The 16,755-nt window shown below is 41.5% G+C and overlaps 1 protein-coding gene across 1 annotated transcript in view; it reads left to right on the top strand.

Moving 5' to 3' along the window:
* CPLANE1 (ciliogenesis and planar polarity effector complex subunit 1) overlaps positions 1 to 16,755 on the top strand; it is a 181,289-nt gene that overhangs the window by 90,991 nt on the left and 73,543 nt on the right. Inside the window, exons 26-30 of the mRNA XM_077816770.1 lie at positions 2,390 to 2,696; positions 10,193 to 11,129; positions 13,584 to 13,747; positions 15,101 to 15,252; positions 15,384 to 15,466. Of these exons, the coding sequence (XP_077672896.1) occupies positions 2,390 to 2,696; positions 10,193 to 11,129; positions 13,584 to 13,747; positions 15,101 to 15,252; positions 15,384 to 15,466 (1,643 nt within the window). The remainder of the gene's footprint in view (positions 1 to 2,389; positions 2,697 to 10,192; positions 11,130 to 13,583; positions 13,748 to 15,100; positions 15,253 to 15,383; positions 15,467 to 16,755) is intronic.

Raw genomic sequence — 16,755 nt, 5'->3', positions numbered from 1 at the left:
AGGAGAGAAGACATCACTCCCTAAATGTCTGGTTGGCACTGCCATTCTATCTAGAGAATGAAAGCAACTAGAAAGACTCCTAGACTATTTATCACCCTGAAGAGCGATCAGTGGGTCAACCACTGTCCACGCAGTGACTCTCCAAGTGGATGTCAGGCTGCATCATCCTTTATTACCAACTAGCACACATCCCACCTCCAGAGGGAGTGGGAGCCCGTTACATCGGAGCACAAGTGATCTCTCTGACATCTCTGTGAGACTATCTTTAATAGATATATGCAGGGTGGCTAGCGCGAATTCCGTCCACACCTTTACATATTGCAGACTACTACTGCAAAAACAGCTGTGGGGACGGCAGTATTAGAGATATCCATAGCACCCATCTCCTCATGTCCCCTCCTGATTGACTTCTGCTCACTAATCTCCCATGTGTGGAATATATATAGGGACCCTCACTCGAAGAAGAAATGAAGGTTACTCATCTGTAACTGGAGGTTATTTGAGATGTGAGGTCATTATCTGCATTCCACTCCCCATAGGTGGAGGGTATAATAGGCATGGGGAAGTTAAATCTCTCCTGGTGCAGCCGCTGCCGCCCCACTGCTGGATGCCTGGGTCGTGGTGGCCTCGGCTGTGCTTTGCGTCTTCCTGTCCCTATTCTGCCCCTTTCCTGATGCCCCGCTGCTGCCTGGTGAGTCCCTCTTTTTGTCCACTCCACCTCCCCCGCCCAGGCCTCGTGTGTGGCGGGGTGTGTGGGTGGAGAAGAGGAGGGATGTGGGGAGTGATGGGAGCCTCGCGGGGGGCAGGGGGTGGAGGAGAGGAGGAACGTGGAGAGTGGCGGCGTGGGGCACGGAGTGGTAGGTAAAGTGTGGGCAGGGCTGCAGGCAGAAGAGGCAGGACGGGGAGCTAGTCTCTCCAGAAGAAGCTTCACCTGCTGCCCATGCCACTACCCGCACTCTATTCCTATTGCTGTGGATCATGACTGCATTCATAAGAGAAGGAACTGAAGAGGCATTGATCCACATTGCCCCTTACACCATCAGTTCAGAGCATGAGGAGAACAACAGCGCATGCACAGACCAATGGATGCTGCTTACTAAATATTTCCGAACTCTCATGCATGGTACTCATGCATACCCACTATGGCCGAAACATTAAATAAATATAATTATTTGAGACTTGGTCTCTATAGTTGAGACTACTCAACTTTTTGTTTTTGGTGTGGATCCAGTGTACAAGGAACTGGACTGAGATCTGTTAATTTTGTATAAGTTAACAGGTGATAATGTCTTTTGGTGTCTATTCTAGTCCCCTGAGTCTTCCAGAGCCATATTCCATCCCTAAAATTTGATGATTCAGTGATTTTTAGGGCAGCATACTAAATAAATTAATTACAAAGCTGTAAAAGGTTCGTTTGATGGCACTTAACTATTGCTTTACATTTTTAAATGTACAGCCATTAACTAATGTCCCTAAGAGATGGTAGGTAAAATATTATTATTAATTTTATTTCTATTTTACAGAAATTCAGAAATGTTAAGTGACTTTCTCATTTAAAGCTGCACAGTGAGTCAACATCAGAATTGGGACTAGAATTGGTTCCTTGTGGAATGCTTAACCTCTAATTCACTGCATCATTGACAGCTAATATTCATTAGATTTTACAAAAATTGTAAATTCATTAGCTTTTCAAGAATGAATGGGAGTTCAAAGGCAATTACTCATTTTTGGTATGCATTGTATATTTTGTATGCATTTGTCATTTTGAATATTACCTGTTTTGCATAAACAGTTACCTGTTTGTGTCTGCCACTCATATTTTGCATGTACAATTTTGGGTTCTGTGTTGAAAACTTGTTCTTGAGAGTGTATTTTTCTAAAATATATGAAACGTAACCAGGGAAACAGTCTGATGGACTACTTCTATAGAGGAAATAAACTGATTGTCCACAGAGTGCTGTCATAGTGTAAGCAAACTTGACAATGGGGAAGAATAGAGATTTTTCTTCTAATCTCTTTAGGTTCTAGTAATCTTAATTGTGACTTGAACCAAAAGTAGATAGAAGTGTTTCTGGCAGACATGCAATTTTGAAAGTGATGGTGTTTCTTCAGTTAGAAAATAAATAGTAACTACATGAATCAAAACAGCCTACATTTCTTTATAGCTATATAAATTTACAAGTTGTAATTAAGTAAAAATTATTCTAAAGACCTACTGCATAAGTAGAGTCCCAAATACTAAATAACTTCATCTTTGTTCTGGATATAAGTTGGAATACACTTTATGATTGATTTATGTCCTGCTAATCTTAGAGAATGTGAAATGTATGGACTCCACACTCAAAATCCCATCTCTTTGTCCCCTCTCTCTTTTTTTTCCTTTGGTTAGGATCCAAAAGTGAAGAAATGATGTCTGTTGTTATCCAGGCCACCCACAAAGTGAGGCTGAAAGCACTGAAACGTGTAATAAGGAACATAGGTCCCATTGAAATGAGTATCTGGGAGCCATCGGAAGAGGAGACACCAGATGATGAGGCACATTGCTATGATAGATTCTCATTAGGGACCAGTCTAAGCAGAAGTACGCTCTCTGATTGTGGAAATCCTCAAGTATATAGTGATGCTGAAGCAGCAGATACACTCTCTGAAGCTTTGCTTACAGAAGAAACAAGAAATCAAGCACCTTCACCTCAGAGGTATTAAGAAAGTAACGAATTGAGTTCAGTCAAACAAAACATAAAGCTACTGTCAGATTGTTTTTCAGTACAGTTTCACCACACCTTTCACCTGCCTCCCAGCTACTTAATACTCAACTGAAACCATTTATTACCTTTTTTTCTTGTCTTTATTATTGCATTTGTTACAGTCAACAAATACAGACTGAAGGAAAGGGCAAACTTGCAGAGCCAGGCAATCGGTGTGCTGGCAGGGAGTGATGGTGGGCCTGTGCAAGGAACTCTGGAATGGGAAAGAACTTTTTAAAAAAGTGAAGAGGATTTGTCTGACTACTACTTTTGAACCTGAACCTTTCTTGTCTCTTACACATACACAATTGTTTTGTGTGATAATTAGATTAAGCTGTTAATCCATTTTATTTATGCATACATGCATACCGCTCCAGTCAGCAGCCAGTTTTATTGGTAGCAGGGAATCACAGATGAATATTGGTTTATTATCTTCTCTCTTGGTCATCCACCAGACCCACTGGCAGCTGTTCAAGGGCACTAGGCCCCAGTAGCTCTCACTGTCTTCCCAGCTCCCTGGCTTAAAACTCAACTGATAGCAGATTCCAGGTAGCCTACATATTGCCCTGTCCCCTGACATTCCTACAGACAGGAGCTGCTGTCTTCCTAATGTCAGTGAAAATCAACAATCTTGGACTTCTTTTCAAGTATATGTCCCTATGGGTGCTCCACTGTAGTGTGTACGCATCCCCGTGTGCACTCAACCAAAAAGCAGCGTTTGTGGGCCCATACTTGTGCAGAGCAGCTCCTTGTGCTCCCAAATGAGGGCATATAGGGAGGTCCTTGTTGTATCCCACAGCTGTACAGAGCAGCTCCTTGTGCTCCCAAACGAGGGCATATAGGGAGGCATGGACCCATTGCCACTCAGTTCCTGTGGCTCACGTCTGAGCATTTGTGTGTCTGCTCTTCTCAGCTTCCCACTCTTCTTATCTAGCTAATTTTATTAGTCCTTTTCTTTATGTAGTTTGGTTATTTTTATTTTATTTCTCTTTAGTTCCGGGACGGTTGTGCTTCAAAGAGGGTTCCTGCCGTCCCTCTGAATTTTGGTGCTTTAGCACTCTGAATTATGCCAAAGACCCTAGGCTTAAAGCCCTGCCAGACCTTCCACAGGTCTTTTCCCCATAGTTCTGAGTCATCAGTACTGCACACAAAGCAGCGTGCAGAAATGTCCTCCAGTAGACAGCACAGAGATGCGTACAGGGCTTCTACTCACTCTATGGTACCATTGCCGCCCTCTTTGAGTGATGGTCCTTGTTGTATTCCGCCTGAGCCAGAGCTTTTCAAAGTAGTAGTGTCTATCGGTCCATCTATCTATTTGTGCTTCCTGCCCTCACTCGTTTTTGCTCAGCAGCAAGCACCAAAGCTGTCTGTACTGCTTGGGGGAAGTCCATGTTGCATCCAGGTGCAGTGTCTGCCTCTTCTTCCCTGCCCATACCTGGGAAGGCTGGGCCCTGTGCCTTAAGCAACCCTCCTGGAGGTCACCATGGGACCATGGTTGAATCCTAGCTGGGGAGCCTTTCTGTACATCAGCCTGAGCAGTCCAGGAGTGTGCCTCCTACTGTGAAGTTCCAGTCTGTTTCTGCCAGTACCAGGGCTCAGTACCCCTCACTGCACCTGGCTATGAACCACGGAAGCATGCGCATAAGCATGGTAGTGAGTCTTCCTCCGGATCCAAGAAAGACATTGCACCATCCATGAGTTCTTGTCCACAAGAACAAGAAGAAATCATTGTTAACTGGATCTGCCAGTCCCTGTTTCTGAACCACGCATCACTCCTCCATCAGCTCTACCGGCACAGCATGAATAGTTGATCCCAAGGCAGGCCCTCTTACCAGCTCCGGTTCAGTCCATGGACCAGTACCAGACACCGAGGAGAATCGGATGTGCTCCTAGTCCTTATGAACTGTGTGCCCTGGAACAGACGAGGTCTCCCCATGTTCCGGTCCATTCACCTGCAAAGAGGGCTCCTTCTACATTGGATCAGCCATCCTCTGGTTGTGTTCCTACAGCACACTCCTTTCTGTCGGCGCCCCCATTCGTATAGGACTCCAGTTCCTCTGAGGATTTGGATACTATGCATGACTACCAGAGGTTTCTGACAGTAACGTGGCAGTACCCTTCTTTGCCTAAGCCCATGAGCCACTGGTACCTGGCTCCATGGACACCACCACAGCATCAGCAGGATCAACCAGGTTGCCTATATTGGAGCCCAAGGAGTCTGAGTTTCTGTACTCCCATCTTCCACCTGATTCCCTGGTTATCCTGGCTGCTATGGAGCGGGCCAAGCAACAGCACCCACGCTCCACCCCCTCTGACAAGAAGGGCAAGAGGTTAGATCTTATGGGTAGAATGGTCTTTTCCACAGCCAGCCTCTAGTTCCTTATTTCAAACTACCTAGCACTGATGGCCAAATATGATTTTCTGAACTGTGGGCAGATGGCAGATTTTGGAGATAAACTACCTCTTCAGGATCATGCCCACTTCCTGAATCTGGTTCTGAGTCATTGGTACTGCACACGAAGCAGCATGTGGAAAAATCCTCCAATAGACAGCATAGAGATTCATAGGATTGCCTTCCTTGAACTAGAGCTCTGAGGTCAGAGAAGTTCTTCATCAGACTTCTCTGGTACCATGCACATCTCCATTGGACTGACCTATGTTCCAGGCCCTGATACCGACCCAGACTTCTGGCTACTAGAGTCTTCGAACACTATCCAGATTTTTTTCTCCAGAGAACTTTTCATGCTGGAATAACTGGAGTCTCCCCTCCTACAGTAATAGTAATGCTAAGGTTGTTGGGAATTTACGTCCCTGCAACAAAGGGATGGTTTAGCAGATCCCAAATGGGACAGTACCACCCACAACAGACCTTTCCCAGACCTTCAGAACTTCCGAGGAAGAGCGGCAGACCTCAGAAAATGGAATTGCCTCCTTTTACAACTGCACCATTGGCATCTCCCTGTAAGAAACAGTTTTGACATCTTGGTCCAGGACCTAAAGCAACCTATTTCTCCAGATCCTTTGCTGCACGATTCTACCATCCCCACCCCCTTTGGAGACCATTGTCTCACTTCCTCCGAGCCTGGGAACACGTTACTTCAGACAAACGGAACTTGGAGGTGATCATCATCCACTTCCACTTTATCTCCACTTCCCTTCACCATCCCTCTTCAGGGATCCTTTTTATAAGGAGCTGCGGACCTCTTGCTTTAAATCTCTCCTGCTCTTGGGGGAGATTGAACTGGTTCCCCAAGAGTTCATTGGAAGGGGATTCTATTCCAACTATTTTCTAGTTCCCAAGAGGATGGAGATCGATCCTCAACCTCAGAAACTTGAACCCCTGTGTACTTTTGCTGCACTTCAGAATTTTTACACTAGCTACCATAATACCAGCCCTAAATCTAGGGGAGTGGTTCGTTGCCCTTGACCTCTGGGATGCCTACTACTATCATGTAGGTATCCATCCTTCTCACAGGCATTTCCTATGTTTTGTAATAAGCTCAAAACATTACCAATATCAAGTCCTATCCTTTGGGCTCTCCATAGCCCCAAGGGTCTTTACAAAGGTCTTCTCAGTGGTGGTGGCCCACCTGTATCAGTCAGGCATCACAGTAATTCCATATCTGGATGACTGGCTCCTCAGAGGTCACTTGGCTCTAGAGGTCCAATCAGCAACCTCCAGAGTGCTAGCCCTATTTCAGTCTCTGGTCCTTTGCGTCAACCTGAAGAAGTCTACATTAACCTTTGTCTAACTTCACTGGAGCCATTGTAGACTCCATAACTATCAGAGTCTACGTGCCCAGGGAAAAATTTTCCACTTTGTCCAATCTCATATCTACTCTACAGCATGGTCTGCAAACAACTGAAAGGACCTGTCTGGAACTCCTCAACCATAAGTCAGCCTTTATGTGCATTGCACTATGTGCGAGACTGCACCTCAGTACCTTCAGTGCCCCAGACAGACACAGTCTCTCCAAACAAATATTACCTCTGGAAGTTGTAGACTTGCTAATGTGGTGGACAGACCCATTGAAGGTCTGCGTGGGAAACCCATTCTCACATCCTGTACTATCAAAAATCCTAACAATGGATGCCTCTTGGATTGGGGGGCAAGCAGTTCCCACAAGAGATTATGCTCCACATTAATGTCCTGGAGTTGAGAGCAGTCTATCAACACTTTCTTCATGACATGCAGGGCTGCTCTGTCAGGTAATGCTGGATAACAGGGCAGCAATGTTATATAAACTGCCAAGTGGGAGCAAGATCCCAGTCCTTATGTATACTATCACCAAAATTGTGGAACTGATTCATCTCCTACCAGATAAAAATCTTGGTGGTTTATCTACCAGGCCTCCAGAATACAGTTGTGGACTCCATGAGCAGAAACTTCTGTCAGGACCATGAATGGGAGCAAAACAATTCTTTAACATCATCTGTCAAAGCTTATGTCTGACATCAGTGGACCTCTTTGCTACCCCGCCCTCCGCCCCGCCCCCCAACAAATGTGAAGTTGTCACCATTTCTACTCCAAGGGACAATGTGGTCACAACTTCTTAGGAGATGCTCTGATAGCACCACAACCCCATCTCTTGCTGTATGCTTAACCACCTCTACCTCTCATTCTCACTACCTCACTCAGATTGAGACAGGAGAAAACAGGTCATTCTCCTAGCACCATCATGGCTAAGACACGTTTTGTATTTGAACCTTCTTCACCTCTCAGTGGTGACACCGTCCTCTCTGCCTTCCTCTCAAGAAGGATATCCTTTCTCAGAACTTAGGCACCCTGAACCATCTCAACACCTCTGAACTTCAGGGCATGGCTTCCAGGTGCCTCTTGGGCATAGAGATAACCTGTTCAGATAGGGTCCAGTCAGCCCTCTTACGTAGCAGGAAAGTTACTACTTGCAAAACTTATCTGCAAAAGTGAAAACGCTGGAGTTCCTGGTGTTCTCTTCACTCCCTCAATACTCAGAAGTTCTGTTTACCAAAATGCTAGACTACCTGTTGTACTTAAAGACACAAGATCTGTCAATAAGCTAACTCAGAGTTCAACTGGCTGCTGTCACAGCCGTCCACTCACCCTTTGAAAGCTTCTCCATTTTTTCGCCCATTCTACTGTGGTCAGATTCCTTAAGGGGTTTACGCAATTTGTTTCCCCCACTATGGAATCCTGCTCCGCTGTGGAACTTTATTTTGGAGCTCAATGCCTTAAAGCAGTGGTCTCCAAAATGGGGTGCGCAAGACCATCCCTGGGGGTGTGCGGCAGGAGGAGCGCTCCTGGACCTTTGATTCTTCTGCGGCACACCGGAGGCAGCTCTGCTCTCCCCACTCTCTTTGATGGCACACTGGCGGCAGCTCTTCTTCTTCTCTTCTTGCCACCCTAGAACTGGCCCCGGGGGGTGTGCGATCCAAAAAGTTTGGAGACCACTGCCTTAAAGAAACACCCTTTGAACCAACAGCTACCTGTTTTCTTCTCCTCGTCTCCCTCAAGACATCATTCCTTATCGCTATCACTTTGGCTAAGCAAATGAGAGAACTAAGTGAACTCATGGCAGACCCATCATTCGTGACCTTCTCTAGAGACAAAGTCACACTATGTTCCCATCCTCGCTTCCTCCTTAAGGTGTCTTAAGAAGGAATACCATATTAACCAGGAAATTCATCTACCATTGTTCTACTGAAAGCTTCGTACTTCTAGAGAGGAGGCTAGCCTGCACACACTAGATGTCAGAAGAGCTCTTGCCTTCTTCATAGACAGAACCAAGATCTTTAGGACCTTTGCCAGATTGTATCCTGTACTGGAAGGATGATGGGTCACCCTATTTCCACACAAAGACTGTCCAAGTGGGTTTCGGGTTGTATTTTAACATGCTATGAGACTGAGGGAAAACAACCACCTCAAAGAGTGTCAGCACACTCCACTAGGGCTCAGTCTACATCTATAGCCCTACGTTGAGGTCCATGGGTTTCAAACCGTGGTCCAATGGGCTTTTAGGAGCCAGTATGTTCCAACCACCACTCAAGTGACCTAAGTCAAGTCACTATAACTTGAAGCTTAACTTCAGTTGAGTATTTCAGTCCTGGGATCTGATTTGGCAAAACTCCAAGGGTTCTTATTGGTTCTCTGTTTCTATTTAAACCAATCAGAGGAACAGGAAGTTGTCTGTGCAGCTGGGTTTTTGTCTGCTTAAGACTGCCTCTGCTGCACTACCTTCTGCCTGACTCTGACCTGGCCTGCTTCTTGACCCTGACTCCCAGTCTCTGCCCTCTGATCTCCTGGTTACCTTACTCTGCCTGACTTCTGACTCTTGGTTTCCCCTTGGGCTCTCAGATTCCCTTCTCCTGTTATCCACACCTGATTCCCGACCCTGCCTCCTGATTCCCGACCCCCGCTCCAACCACTATGTCACACTGCCCACAACCCGGTCATGACACTTTATTGAAAAATATGCCCATCTGCAGGACTGCAGCTTGTCCTCTGTTCACGTGTTCATCAAGCATTACACCATCTTACCTACTTCCAGTGTTTGCCAATGTGTTTGCGGCTCAAGGATTGGACCCTTCAGTTACCATACAAAAATAAAAACCTGTGGAAGAGATCATCTTCGACCCCGAGGGATCACTGCCGCTGGGTGCTTCATCTGCTGTCCTCCTTCCCCTCTGTGTGGCGGTGGGTTCATGTGTCCCTGTATGCCCTCACAGAGGAGCATAAGGAGCTGCTTTGCGCAGTCATGGGCCTGTGAACACTGCTTTGTAGTCTCTGGTCAAGTGTGCATGGGCACAGGCATGTCCTACAGTGGAGTACCCATAGCTACAAAATATCTCAAAGAACTCAAGTTACTGTACAGGTATGTAACCTCTGCTTTTTGGACTCCCACATCAGTTTCTGTCACTATTCATGATCCCTGTCATCTAACTGTTCATCATCCATCAGTCCCTCATCCCCGCTGTATCCTCCCTCCATAAATACTTTAATCCTCTATTATGTCCTTTGTTATTCCTGTGACCTTATCCCCTCTGCACAATGTCTTATTTCCCCTTATACTCCCATTCTCTCACCCTAAAAATGTAATAATTATCCTGTATAATTTACCAAAGTAACCATACAATCTTAAAGTTACTCCGATCCTCCTACCCTACCATTTATTTTTTCATGTTTTCTGTTCTTAGATTGTAAATTATTATTAGCAATAAAAGTTACTGTGATACTTCTAAGTTAATATTGGTTTGTGAGTTATGACTACTACATTTTGTCTATTTTGCCACCTTTACATTGCATTAATGTGAATTTTTGCAATTAATTTCCTATTTTTATTTAACAAAAGAGAGAAGAAATTAAGAGAACTGTTGCATTAACATACTTTATTGAATTTAATTTTTTTTTTAAAGAAAGTATTAGTTAGCCTTCTGATTTTTTTCTGTTTTCATGTTTTGCTGTATTGTAGGGAGACACGGCCTCACACAGAAGAACAAACTGGTAGTAAGAAAACTGCATATAAGATAAAATATCTTAACTGGAAAGCAAAACATAAAGAACAAAGTAAAGTTTTGCCAAATCAACATACTTTGCCTGTGGTAGGTGCATGGGAATTTGAACGTGATGATGATGAATATGTTAAGTTCTTAGATCTCTTTTTGAGTTACATGCTTGAAAGAGACTTTAATTGCAGTGATCCTGGGATTCCTTTTCTGACCAGCTTTTCTGAACTCCTTAGAGAACATGAACTACACTCTCTCCTTTTTGATGTGCATACAACACTGAAACGTCGACAGGGCAGAACTAGTAGCCAGAATGTGTTTAGAGCTGGTTGCTGCTATGCTGTTACTCTTGCATCTTGTGATTCCAAACCAGCTTCCTTGTGTAATGAAAAGAAAAAATATTTGGAAAACCAAATGTCTGTTTCAGTTCTACAACCAGCAGACTCCTTGCTGTGTGACTCAGTGAATGGAGTAAAAAAATACATGGGAAAGAAAGGTTTATTTGGTCTAAACCACCTGTCAGTTTACAGAGCACAAGATAACAAGCAAGAAATAACTATTACACCCATAACGCAGACCTTGTCTGACCATGCTTGCTCTAGTCTACAAACTTCAGTGACCTGTAAATATACGTACAAAACAATTCATGTGAATGATGTTATTCCAAGAGAGGAACTTTGTCTAGAACTGAAGAATAAATTTAGCAATATTGCAAGACTGCTTGAATGGATGATCAGATGGTCTGATAGGAGATTGCTATATGACACCAACAAAATAGAGTCATTTCAAGAGAGCCGCCCAATGATGCATGTGAAAACATCAGCAGCTGCTATACTTACATCATTATGGCTTCTAGGACGACCCTATTGTGATGAATCACAGGCTAGGATCACTAGTTTTAAGGTAAGGGGATTGAATAAGTATTTAGTAGAGAGAGCTAGGATTGTAATTAATTAAACTTAAAATATTATGCATTTGTGTATTTTAATTCCTTTTTACATGCATGAATTTAAAAGTAGATATTTTAAAATGCAGTATATAATTTTACTTTTTCCCATGCCTTTTTAAAAAATATTCATCTAATATAGACACTAATCCTGCAAGTTGTTCCATACACATGGACCCCAGGCATCTGTGCAGAACCCTTTTTAAATAAGTGGAGCTCCAAGTAGCAGCAGTGGTTTGCAGGATCATGGGCTTAATTTTGACTGGGTATTTATTTATTTGGTTGGTTTTTTTGGCTGTTGAAAAATAATTCTCTACAGACATAGAATGGGGTGCAACATTTGAATATTTTAATGTCCTTTTTTCCTGTCACCTAAACACAGGTTTTTTGTTTTGGTTTGGTTTTTTTGCTTAAGAGTATTTTAAACATGCTCAAAATATTAAGGATGTTAATTCATGTTCAGTGTCACATAAGTAGTCAGCACCTTGCAAAAATGGGTGCACAATGAGCAGAGCTGTGAATATCGTAAAACAAATAGGAAAAAAGTGTGAGTAATTTCCATTACTTGGGAAGATTGACAGCAATTTTAGATAACTGAAATCCATGTTAAAGATTTCATATGTATGTTTCTGTAATTTCCTAAATTACAGCTGGAATGCCTGTAACTTGTACATATTACCTTCTAAAACCATAACAAGACAGAGGGGACCAGAATCCTAGGGGATAGCGAATTGACTCATAGGAAAGCACTAAATACCATATGTTCGACACCTTGTTGAGGAACACATTTTAGATAAATGTTGACAACCAGGTTATATTTTATCTCAGTGAAAAGATTTGCCATGTCAAAGTGACTAGTAATAGCAAAAAACAGCATCACATAGTCTTTAAAGCAACAGAATTACTGAACACAATGTGAATGCTTGAGACTTTTACCTTCTAGCTGCATTCCAGGTAAAGATTAGAATACTGAGTATCAACCTCTCTATAAGGAGTTGCTAGGAAGAGATAAACATTCCAAGAGTGCTGGAGTTCTTTCTGTGAGGTATTTTTATGGGTGAGAAGACTTGCGTTGTAGATATAGCTCTATCGTCTGTTGTGAGATCTATGTAATTTATCTAGATACTATTGTATTTGAGTAGACGCTTGAAAATTTTGGCTTTAAGTGTCCAGTTTTGGTCGTGTTGTTTGAAGAAATGTATAAGGTTGAAAAGAGTACAGCAGAGAGCAACTAGATGTATAGTCAAGAGAAAAGGCTCATATGAGGAGAGACTTGAAATTAGGCTTATTTAGCTTTGAAAGAGAGGATTAAGATTTGACATATTTAAACTGGCTAAGTGCTATTATAAAGTTAATTTTGCATTTCTGCATGATGTTACTGGATAGGTGAGAACCAGACATTCTAGGTTTAAAATAAAAGGAAATATATATAAGAATAATTTGATGTAATTGTAAATGGTAAATAGGTACAGTGAAGTCTTGTTCCCAAACTCTTTCACAGTGTGAGTCAAGTGTGAACATTTTTAAGCAAAGTTGAATGTCTGTGGAATTTAACAAATAACAAGATTAAGGGTGAATTAGTTGTTTTTGAAGTTAGGAGTAACTAGGGTGACCAGATGTCCCATTTTTAAAGGGACTTTTTCTTATAAAGGCGCCTATTACCCCTCACCCCCTGTCCCGTTTTTTCACAGTTGCTATCTGGTAACCCTGGGAATAACTGAATCACATTTTGGATTTATGAGGATTTTTTTTCTTTTTGTTGAGCATTCTTTCCCCTTCTAGATAAAGTAGATTGTTTTGTTTGTGTAGTCTCTTCTCCTCTGACACAAATTGTATATAATGCACAGATGACTAAGGTATCACCAGAATGTTCCAGACACCAGAGATGTTTCTGAATGCTTCTGGTTATACACAATATTGGAACTGTTTTTTCTACCTCTGACATTATTTCTAGTAATAACTAATCATTTGAATTTAGCACTGATTTTATTTCTGATGCACAAAACCAAATGTATTTTTCTGCCCATTCAGTTGTATGTAGTATGAAACAATTTTTAATTATTACATACTATTAATGATAGTGACTATATAATAACTATAGTGACCATATATTGACTATTTAATGGTCCCATACTGTTTTGCACAGAATTCTTTGCCTCATTCAATGCACAGGTTGGATGTGAAAGGATGCAAAACTCAGATTGCACAGGCAACCATAAATCGGGCTTTTTTTTAAGTGTGTGAAATCCGTAATACCTTCAGCCTGTAAAATTTACATCTGGAGAAAAGGATGTGTAGTTAAGCAGAAATGCAATGCATACATCTGAAGTAGGAGAGAGATTCTTAAAATTCAGGTGTTGTTTTTAACTAGAAAGACTTCTGAATGTGTGTTTTGGGTTTTGTTTTATTAGAGTCCAGATTATCAATACCTAATGAACTCTGCATCCCTACCAGAAACTAGATCCAAGATACAGAAAGAAAGCAGTATGGGTACAGGCTGTTCTCCATCAACAGAAACGCTACACGCTGTCCAGGATGTAAATGCTTACGATGAAGTTTGTGAAAATGTTTTAGGGTAATATTTTAACTAGAACACTCAAGTTGATGTAATTGCTCAGCTAAGCGGGAAACATTGGCATGCTACATACAAATCGTATCTTCTTGATTTACAGCCAAATTCTGCTTTCATATATATTCATAATTGTTTAAGGCAATTGGAGCTGTAGGCAGGTTGCAAGGGAGTGTAGTGGGAGATGCTCTTATGGAGCAAAATTTCATCCTTATTTGTTAATTATAGTCTTTACTCAGCAGAGATTTCTATGCAGATATAAATAAATAATTCCACTGAAATATAACTGAACTTGTTCTTTTTTATAATGTTCTAATATGTATCAGTTTTGTAACCAGATCCTTTCACATTCCATTGTGCAGTTTACACATTCCTATTTGTTTTTGCTGTCTATATCTATTATTTGTGTTGATGTACTTCTGTCTGGACATATTCCATTTGACAGGCTATACCATATAATTAATTTTGAGGAAGCTCAAAACTACCTCAAAATATATACAGAACAATGAATATTCCTCATTTTTTGTTTATAAAAAATCCAAACAAAAAAATATTAGACTTGAACATTTGTTCTCATCAGAGATATGGGCAGGAATTTAAATTTGACCGCTTTTGGAGGGGCACATTAAAAACATCATATGAGGACACCCTCGCTATAACAAACCCCTGGGGATCAGAGCCATTTGGCTGTTATAGCCAAGGTTTTGTTATAGCAAAAGAGAGGGGGCCACAGCTTCTCTGGGCCCAGGGCTGTTGGGGGTGGGGACACACAGCTCCTCTGGGGCTAGAGGAGTTCTGTGCCGTGGCCCCGGGCGCGGAAGGCGCTGTTAGCTCCCACCACCACTCTAGGCTCACAGGAGCTCCGTGACCTTGCTGATTATTGGGTGGGCCCATGCCCATGCTTGGGCTCCCCCCTACCTTGTGCATGTCCTTGGTTTGCATGACTGGAGCCAAGGTTGTGTCGTACTTTTGTTATAAACCTTGATTTTCAGAGATTTAGAACTTGACTGTGTAAATTTACACCAATCTGGAATTTGGCATTTATGATCATAGCAAAACTGTATACTTTTACTAAATTATAAAAAGAATAGTTCATGTAAAAATCTCACCAATGTATAGGAAATATCAGATAGTTTTAATGATTTGTGTGCACTTCAATACACAAACTCAAAGATAGAAAAAAATGGATGATACTTACTGGTCAAACTAACAAAAAAAAACCAATTGTTATAGGTAAAATAAGCACAACTTATTAAATAATGAATGCATACAGCATATAGCCTCCCTATATACTTATGTCATACATAAATGCATTATTCACTTATTTTTTGTAATTTGATCTGTTATACTAATTTACAGAATATCTACAAAAACAAAACATTCTGAAAAGAATGAAATGAATGAGAGTTATTCTGTAACTCACAGTACTGAAGAAGGAGTAATAGGTTTTGATGAAGAAGAAGTGGGAGCATTCCTGAAGAAGGAAATAGATGCAACTTCAGAAACTGAAGGTTTGCTCCTTTAGCAAAAATATTCTTTTTTTTATACCATATCCCTTTATCTTAATAAAGTTGTCAGCCACGTAGTTTACTGATTGTATGCACTTTATTTTCTTTATGAATTACATCCCTTTATTTCATAGAGCTCTTTGAAGAACCATTTGGAGTTCCAAAAAACCCCAGTATTTCTGTCAGCATTAAACCTGTACAACAACAAAAAGAGGAGGCAAGTTACTCTCTCAGATGAATGAAACAATTACTTTTAAATATTATATTCAAAATGCATTATTCCCTGTTATATATAATGGGGGGGGGGGCTTAAAGCACTCAGTGTTCACCAGACTGCTCCCCTTAAGTCAATGGTACAATGCCCATTGATTTTAACAATAGTAAAGTTAGGCCAACACTGTGCACTTTTGAAAATCTTACCCAATGCTTATAAAAAGAACTATGGGGTGGGGAGGGGTGGGGGGTGATTCTGGTTTAACATGCTGCTTGTACTGAATACTGTCTATTTTTACATTTAGCTCTTTGACTAACAGTAATCTAGTATTTCTCTTCATTATAATGCAAAGTAATGCACATTGGAAAACATAATCTCAACTACACATCTAAATTATGGGGTCTAAAGTAGCTGTTACCACTCAAGAAAGAGATCCTAGAGTCATCATGGATAGTTCTCTGAAAACATCTGCTCAAGTGCAGTGACAATCAAAAAAGCTGAGAAAGTTAGGAACCATTAGGAAAGGGATAAAAATAAAGCAGAAATTATCATAATGCCACTGTGTAAATCCATGTTATGCCCATACGTTAAATACTGCGTACAATTCTGATGGCCCCATCTCAGAAAAGATGAATTGGAAAAAGTACAGAGAAAAGCAACAAAAATTATTAGGGGTATGGAGCAGCTTCCTTATGAGAAGAGATTAAAAAAAAATTGGGAGTATTCATTTTAGAAGAGACAACTAAAGGGGACTATGGTAGAGGCCTATAAAAGCATGACTGATGTGGAGAAAGTAAATAAGGAAATGTTATTTACCCCTCCATATAACACGAGAACCAGGCGTCACCCAATGAAATTAATAGGCAGCAGGTTTAAAACAAAAATAATGAACTACTACTTCTCTCAATGCACAGTCACCTCAAACTCATTTCCAGGAGATGTGAAAGCCAAAGGTGCAACTGGATTCAAAAAATAATTGGATAAATTCATGGAGGATAGGTCTATCAATGGCTATTAGTCAGGATGGCTAGGGGCACATGCTCTGAGTGTCCCTAAGCCTCTGACTGCCAGAAACCGGGACTGGACAACAGAGGATGAATTACTCAATAATTGCCCTGTTGTTTTCATTTCCTCTGAAGCATCTGGCACCAGTCACTGTTGGAAGACAGATTACTGGTTTAGACAGACTATTGGTCTGACCCAGTATGACCATTCTTATGTTCTTATAATACATGATGTTGTCTTTTAAGTAGCCAGAGCGATTATGTAATGACTTCAAATCAGTTTCATTC

Source organism: Eretmochelys imbricata, chromosome 5 (genome assembly GCF_965152235.1).
Source record: "Eretmochelys imbricata isolate rEreImb1 chromosome 5, rEreImb1.hap1, whole genome shotgun sequence".
NCBI lineage: Eukaryota > Metazoa > Chordata > Testudines > Cheloniidae > Eretmochelys > Eretmochelys imbricata.
The sequence above is the reverse complement of the archived record's forward strand: the minus strand, read 5'-3'. Positions and strand labels throughout refer to the sequence as shown.